A 7,746-nucleotide genomic window follows, 5' to 3' on the forward strand; every position below is an offset into this window, starting at 1 on the left:
CCCAGCACTGGCTCCCGCCACCGCTGCCCGCACAGGGAGGGCAGAGGGCTCGGGCAGCACTAAAACACAGGAGCAGGGCTGGCTGCCAGCTCAGCCGCCCCCCCCCCCCCAGGAGAGACAGGCACACCCGGGTGCGGTCAGCTTGACATTTTATTTGGGTTTACGACAGATGATGGTTCCCGAGTCAGTATTTAAGGCCCACGCCCCCCCCATGGCCTCCCACGGGCTTAGGACGGAGCCAGGAGTGTTGCCTGGGCTCCTGGTTGAAGAGCAGCACCAGCAGCAGCCGCCACAGTCCCAGGCAGGCTGGGCAGGGAGCAGGGGGTGCCCAGGCCAAGCAGGGGACAGGGCCTGCCTGGCAGGCAGCTGCCCCCAGCTCTGTTAGCAGCAACGCAGTTTTGAGCAAGCAGCCCTCACTGCAGCACCCACACATGCCATCCCGATCGGGTCCAGAGGGCAGGGCGTCCAGTCCATGGCACAACTGGGAGTGAGCCGATGACCCCAGCGGAAAGTCTGAGGCCGCGGGCACAAGTCACACAGGTCCCTTAGGTGTGGTGCCACCACCAGTCCCCAGAGCTGGCCCACAGTCGAGGCACAGACGCTGGCTGAGCAGGCCCAGGGCGAGGGGGATATCAGAGGCAGCTCTCCAGGTGTGAGGCTGCAAATTCAGTCCCAGAGCCCCCAGATCCCGCAGGGCTGAGCCCCCGGCTCGGGGCACTGGGGAGGAGATGGCAGAGACCGGGGAGGAGAGCCTGACTGAGGTGGTGGAGGGGGCCAGGCAGGAGGTGCGAGGAGCAGCTCTGGTGCTTGTTAGCTGATGCTCCCTCCCTTCAGGCTTTTACAGGAGACTCTCCCCAGCTTGGTCAGGAAGTTTCTTTGCTTCCACTGGGCAACACAGTCCTCGGAGATGCGGAAGTCGGCCTGGGGAGCAGAGCAGGGGAGGCAGGGTCAGGGCTGGGCTGCCAGTAGGAGAGCGGTGCCTTGTTTAGCCAGTGAGGACGTTCGTCTCCTCCATGGCTTCGCTGACAGTAGCGAACATGGGCACTGAGCAGCTAATTTGGGGTCACCCAGAGGTGTGGACAGTGGCATCTACGTGGCCCTAAGCACTGCCCCACTCGACACCTGGAGTCCCAGCTACTCCGAGCTGTGGCCCAGCCACCCCGGCGCAGCCGCTCACCTGCAGCTTCTCAAAGACCTTCTTCTTCGGCTTGAGTTCGTCGTCAGGCTCCCCGCCCTCGTAGCCCTCCACGTAGACGCGCTCCCCAGCGCAGCACCCGGCTGGTGGGTCCAGGGGCTCCACCTGCCGTGGTTCCCCCACACTGTGGAGGGAAGTGGAGGGAGGAGAGTCACCCCAAAGCAGTACCCACCCACCGCTCAGCACTGCCGGGCTTTAGAACAGGAGAGGGGGGTCTGGACTGCACCCCTGGAGGGGTACGGCCCTGATGCCCCCCTCCCTCACCTGGAGGCACACAGCACCATGCCCTGTGACTCCACACCCCTCATCTTCTGGGGCTTGAGGTTGCAAAGCAGCACCACCAGCCTGTCCTGCAGCTGCTCCTTGGGGACAAACTGTACCAGGCCACTGACCACGGTGCGGGGCTCAGGCTCGCCCACATCGATCTTCTCCACGTACAGGCTGTCAGCATCTGGGTGCTGCCAAGCAGAAGCAAGGTGAGGAGCAGAGAAGGGGACTGGGGTGGCAAAGAAGAAGGGGGCAGACCCCCCCACACACACACACTCTGAGTGCCCATGTCACCATATGGGAAGGTTACTCCCCTCTCCCTGTAGTGCCCGTACCTTTTCCACACTGATCACTTTGCCAACACGGATGTCCAGCCGGGACGGGACCACATTCTCTGGCTCCGAGTTCTTGGTACCCTTCTCTGCAGGCTCTGCAGTGCAAAGGGAACAGTTGTGCCACTCAGCATAAACCCAGGGGGCTGGCCAAGCCCTGGGGAGCACACAGTGATGCCCAGATGTTGTCTCTGGGGCCTGCTGAATTCCCTGCTTGTCTCTATACCAGAAAGCACAGTCCCTCCTCTGCTTTGCTGGCCTCTTAAGCACCAGAGAAGGATGCTGGCATCTCTCCCCTCCAGAACAGGCAAACAGCCCTGACGTCGGCCTTTCCTCACCCTTCCTAATGCTCTCCAGGGCTGCTCCTGAGACTGAAATGTCAGAACTTCTCTCTAACCTCAGCCCCTGAGGGACTCTCTCCCACCTGGCCCTGTGTGGCCACAGCCCCACTTCCCTGAGCTCCCAGCACCTCCTTACTGGCTTTGGACGGGTTGGGATATGCTGCGTTGGTCAGCTTCTTCAGTTCTGGGCTGTTGAATTTCTCTCTGATGGGGTCAAGCAGTTTGTTCAGGGCCACTTCCACCGAGTTCTTCAGGTCTCCGGGATGCACGACCTGTTATCATGACAAACAGACGGGTTCCTGCATGGTTCCCTCCCAGGCAGGGGGAGCAGAATTTGAGTCACTGATCTGAGGCCAGAGAGGTAGGAACTGGAGACCAAACAGGGTGGGGAGATGAACCCCAACCCTTGTCCTGATTTCCCCCCTCAGTCATCGGAGCACCTCTTCTGGACACTTTTGCTTGCAGCCTTAGCTGGGAAGAGCTGAAAACAGTTAAACTGCTGCTCTGTTCCAGGATGTGGCTGACATGGTCCTGTCCTGCTCCAGGACAGCTGGTGCCCCCACATCCTTCACACATTCTCTCACCTTAGGGCTCTCCTGGCTGGGAGCACCCTGCCACCCTACAGCCACTTGGACATGCTCTGCTCCACACCTCTTCCCCGTGTGGATTTCCATCTCCCACTGCTGCTCAGAGCCCTCCCAGAGAACTCTTGGGAGCCTCAGGGAGAGAGAGAGGGTTCAGCCCCTCCCAGCACTCACCTGCTCAGCAAAGTCTTTCTCCAGGGCCTCATAGGTTGTGTAGGTTTTGTTTCCTCCCCATTTTTCTTCTCGCAGAATCACAAACTCTGTAACACACAGATTTTAAGGCTCGGATTAACCCAAGTGGAGACTTGCCCCCACCCCACTTTGCCCAAGAGCTGAGGGGACCACAGCAGGAGCTGGGGAGGGGGCACTGAGGGGCAGCCTGCTTCAGGGGACACACACTCCCATCCCCTCCTCTTACCCACAGGAAAAACTAGACCCAGCACCCAAGCGTGGTGAGCCCCTCACCTGACTTGAGGGGAAAGAGGACGTGCTTGATGAAGGAGAGGACACCGTTATTCTCTATGTTCCCGGGCTCGCAGAAAGCCTTCTTCAACTTCTTCTTCACATCCTCCTTGCGGTCCAGAAGGTCAATCTTTGAGTCCTGCAGGAAGAGATTCCCGCAGCCCTTTACCCAACCTCTTGCCCAAAAGAGACAACTCAATGCTGGAGTTGCTGCAGCTTCTCAGATGCCAGTGTGAGCAGAGAGAAGTCACCTTCCCTTGGGGTGCAGCCCCTCCACCTCCAGCCATTAACCCATCCCCCCACAGAACTCCTGACTACAGCCACCATTCAGGGACCAACCTCTTCTGACGAGCTCATTTTGCTGCCTGTCAGACCAGGAACCATCGGGTTCATCAAATGGACGCGCTTGGCATAGCCCAGGGAGGGAAGGTACTGGGAAAAAGCAAGGAGGCAAGACATGGACAATCCTTTTCTGCGGATCAGCTTTAACTCACAATTCCTGTTTGCTCCTGGCTCCAGATAACTTGGGGACCCAGAATAACAGGACCCAGAAAGCTATCACAGGTTCACAAGGAGCTGACAGCCACAGCCACTGACGTGTGACTGTTTCGCACACCAGAGCCCCACAGACCACGAGAGCAGCAGCAGAAGCTGCGAAGAGCACTGTGGTGCCAACTGAAGTCACAGACACGCTTCTCCCAATGGATTAGCAAGTATGCAAGCCCTGAGCCAGACACCAGCATCGCAGGGAACTCACAAACTCCATTCCTCACCTTCTCTGCAAAGGTGAATATCTTCCTCTGATCAACTCCTCCAAACTGTGCGTCGACCTTGAGGTACTCCTCATCCAGGGCCTGTGGAGAGACACACACAGCCTTGAGACTAGACCCAAGACTCCACACTCCAGCTGTGCTCAGCCTTCAGAGGTCCTGCCCGTCCCCCAGGATCTGCCCAGCCTCTGCCAGGGCACTCACACCCTGGGAAGGATGGGAGCTCTCCGGACTGCCTGCTCTCCTGCAGCTGGCCAGAGTCACTGTAAAAGCAGCTCTGTGCTCAGGTTGTGCTTTGTGCTGTTGCCAGGTGTAATATTGGGGTGGAGTATAACGACCTTGGCATTCAACCTCACACGTCCTCACAGTCCTGACTTCACCCAGCAACTCCCCAGCCGAGAGGCTCTGCTGACCTGCCTCGCCACGCACCTGCAGGCCTGGGTAGAGCAAACCGCTCAGCAAGGGGTGCTCCACCTGCTTCACCACCTCTGCTCCTGCCTTCTTCGCGTCATGCTGTGTCACCACGGATGAGAGGCGGTACACGTCCAGCGTGTATTCCCTGAGGAAAGGGACAGCACTGTTAGCACCAGGGAGAGGGACATCTTTTAGAGCTGCTTCACACAAATGCTGGTTCTGGCCACATTGAGAGGAGCCAAGGCCTGGAGGCACCTTCGCTTTGTTCCCTGAGTGACACTGCCTGGGAGCAAGCTCAGGAACAGGGCAAGCTCAGGAACACCAGAGCCCCAGGTCAGGCTCTCCCTTCCTGAGAGGACCAGGGGCTACAGAACTCACTTGCTGAGCTGGTAGTCGGTTCCCCGGACAAACTTCAGCTTTTCCAGGGGCACTCCAATGCTCTCCAGCATGGCTTTGATCACGTTCTCATAATAGAGGGTACGCAACTCCAGCAACTCCCAGGGGGCCTTCATGTTGTCTAGGTAAGCATGGAGATCAGCAAAGAGTATCGTCACCTAGTATGGAGGGGGACAGAGTCAGTGCCACACGAGTCAGGGGAACTACACATTCCTATCCATTGCCACAGTGACAACGTCCCGCAGGGTCCGAGCTCCCAGCCTGGCCCCGTACCTCACATCCTGCCTTCAGGAAGTCTGCGATCTTGGACATGGGCACAAAGTAGGCCACGTGCGGCTTGCCCGTGGTGGCGGTTCCCCAGTAGATCTTCAACTCTCTCTTCTTCAGGATGGCCATGAGCTTATCCTCCCCCAGCACCTCCTGTGGATGGACAAGACACGCATCCTGCACGGCTGAGCCTCCCCGGGAACCCGCTGGGATGGCTGGGGGAGGACGTGAACAGGACAACCTCCTGCTGTACAGCTGAGCCCCGAGCCGAACCCAGGCTCCGGCCCACCCTGCATGCAACATATCCCCGGGACTCCCGCCGGGTTCAGAGGCTGATCCAGGTCCCCTCTGATACACCCAGGGCCTTGCTCCGGCTCCGACCCTCCATCCCCCCGCCCCGGCCTGCCCCGACCCCGATTTCCCCCCCCCCCCAATACCTGCAGGTTCCGGGTAATGAGGTGATACTTCTCCTGCGGGCCGGGCGCAGGCTCCATGGCGGCGACTGCAGGGAACGAGACAGCGTTACCGGAGGTTCCAACCCCCCGGGATCCCCCCGAGGCCTTGCCCGGTCCCCCCCCCCCCCCCGGCCCAGCCCCACCGACCTTCCATGGGTTGCATCAGCTCCGCTCGGCGCTCGCCTACCTCGCCTAGACGTCATTTCCGCCGCTCGCTCGAGCGCCGAGCTGCCGATGAGCGGGGGGGCGGGGCCGCGCCCCGCCAATGAGGCGGTGCCTCGCGCGCGCGCCGTTAAGATGGCGGCGGGTGAGCGCGGGGCGGCCAGTTACTCTGCCAGGGCCTGGCCCAGGCCCCGGCGGTTCATTTGTCTTATTGTAGCTTTTTGTGTATTTATTGGGTTTTTTGGTTGGTTTTGTTTTTTTTTAACTCCAGTCAGGGCTCGGGGGGGGGGAATAGGCGGTGCTTGGCGGGCCGGGCCTGGCCTGGCCTGGCCGGGAGGAGGAGCCTGGGGCGGCCCCGGCCCCCTGCAGCGTTTGGGGGGGGGGTGGCCCAGGGCGGCCCCCGTGGGAGGGGAAGCTAAAAAGGGGCCGGTGAGGTAGGGGCAGGCCCGTAGCGGGTAGGAGTAGACCCGTGTCCGAGAGAGGGCGAGGTCAGGGAGCTGCGGAGGAGAAGAGCTGGTATTTGCCGTTGTGCTTTCGGGTGAGATGAGAGCAGGATTCCCCCCTGCCTGGAGATATTGGTTTTTCAGAGAAGATAAGCTCACATGGTGGTCAAATCATGGGGCTGAGGGCACTGTTACCCTGTGGCCTGCAACTGTTTTCTCTAGCAGGTGGCCCCTGCTCCCCCTTCTCTCTTCAGGAGGGAGCAGATCCCAGAGCAGTAAAGCATTGCAGGCTTGTGAGATCTGCGTCCGGCTGTGGAGAGTGGAGTGAGCAAGGTGGCCAGACCATGAGTGTTGGCAGAGCTGCGTTTCTCAGTAGCTTTGTTTTTTGATCTCGTTATTTGCTGAAGCTGCGCTAGAAACCCACATAAAGCGTGTGTAACTTTCAAAAAAACCTTCCTTTGGCAGCCCCTAGGAGAATGGCCCATCCATGGTGGATGCTTTTGCAGTTGGGGGTGAGCTGGATCCAACATGGTCTGACCACACAAGCACCAGGGCTGGAATGATCGACAAGGGTGAGAGGGTGGCAGCAGGCAGCCTTGTCTTACATCAGTTTAAGAGCCGTTTAAACTGTTAAGGAGCATTACCCTGGTGTAAATCCTTGAACAGCCCCTGAATTCAACACACTTATGTGGGGAATGGCAGGGGCCTCTGTCAGGGCTCCTGCATTATCAATAACATAGTTACCAGAGTTCTGCTTCCAGAATCAGTTGATGTAGGACTGAAAGTACAGACCCAGTGTAGGCTGCAGTTAGGTGAATTGGGAAGGTCACAGCAGTAAAGAAAACATTTCCCTGTGTGCAGGCTGAGTGTGTAAACATCTCCAAATGTACTTTTGTAAGCCAGTTCCAGCAAAAAGGCTTAAAACATTTGGCTCTCTTTCAAGTCCTTATTGGTTAGGAGCTAGATTATCGGACTGCTACACTCTGCAGGACTAAATCCACGTTTAATTAATTTCTATTTGTCTTTTGTTTCTCTTTGAAGCACTTGAGCGCTTGTAGCTAAATTGCAGAACTCTAGGCAAGCACTATCTAATGAGGACTGCCCATGACTTCATATGTTCTTGTATAGGTTTTGTATGTACATAGCTTATTGCTGAGGTATTTTCTTCCTTCAGTGTGGTTACAGCATTATTCTGAAAGTACTGATTTTTATTATTTGGACAGAATGACAAGAGGAAGCAGCAGAACTGCCTGGGTTTTATTCCTGGAGTAGGTAACCCTGTCGCCCTTTTTGAAAGCAGTAAGTAGTCAAAGAAATAGAAAGACAAAAGGTATTCCTTTAAATCTGTTAGTGAAAGAGGACAGGAAATACCTTTCCTTAGTCCAGATTCTCCTGCTGTGTGAGAGAGTTAAATGCAGGGCTTTCAAGTCAAAAGATTCATGGTAGTGTGTGTCCTCACTAAGAGGAAAACAGGTTTTGTTTATGAATACTTTTAAACTATTGAATTTTACGGGAAGGTTCTTTTATCTTCTGATCTTTCATTATAATATGTGTTTTGCATGAGTGTGTTAGTGACTAATATGCTGCTGAATGTCCTCTTAGCTCCCTGACAGAGTTACTCTTCCGTTGCTCAATTTTTCCTAACCCGAAAAAGTCTT

The 7,746-nt window shown here is 57.0% G+C and overlaps 1 protein-coding gene across 2 annotated transcripts; it reads right to left on the reverse strand.

The window, feature by feature from the left end:
- Positions 1-142: 142 nt before the first annotated feature.
- On the reverse strand, positions 143-5,693 carry YARS1 (tyrosyl-tRNA synthetase 1). 2 transcript variants are annotated; one of them, XM_049820967.1, is made up of 14 exons: positions 5,631-5,693; positions 5,466-5,530; positions 5,035-5,181; positions 4,744-4,919; positions 4,381-4,510; positions 3,955-4,035; positions 3,521-3,613; positions 3,185-3,320; positions 2,894-2,979; positions 2,272-2,407; positions 1,798-1,892; positions 1,460-1,653; positions 1,178-1,319; positions 143-921 (listed from the first exon to the last, which is right to left on the reverse strand). In XM_049820967.1, exons 1-14 carry the CDS (start codon positions 5,644-5,646, stop codon positions 811-813), a joined length of 1,608 nt encoding a protein of 535 aa, XP_049676924.1. In that variant the 5' UTR covers positions 5,647-5,693; the 3' UTR covers positions 143-810. The 2 variants fall into 2 exon arrangements, with proteins under 2 accessions (XP_049676924.1, XP_049676925.1); XM_049820968.1 differs by lacking the exon at positions 3,521-3,613.
- Between the last annotated feature and the right edge of the window lie 2,053 nt (positions 5,694-7,746).

This window comes from Accipiter gentilis, chromosome 17 (genome assembly GCF_929443795.1).
Source record: "Accipiter gentilis chromosome 17, bAccGen1.1, whole genome shotgun sequence".
Classification (NCBI taxonomy): Eukaryota; Metazoa; Chordata; class Aves; order Accipitriformes; family Accipitridae; genus Astur; species Astur gentilis.

What these genes read in the sequence shown, in the direction of transcription:
- YARS1 (XM_049820967.1), bottom strand. An exon ending in AAATGAGCTCGTCAGAAGAG is followed by an intron (nt 3,321 to 3,520) that starts GTTGGTCCCTGA and finishes CTCTTCCTGCAG; the next exon opens with GACTCAAAGATTGACCTTCT. An exon ending in AAGTGATCAGTGTGGAAAAG is followed by an intron (nt 1,654 to 1,797) that starts GTACGGGCACTA and finishes TCTGCTTGGCAG; the next exon opens with CACCCAGATGCTGACAGCCT.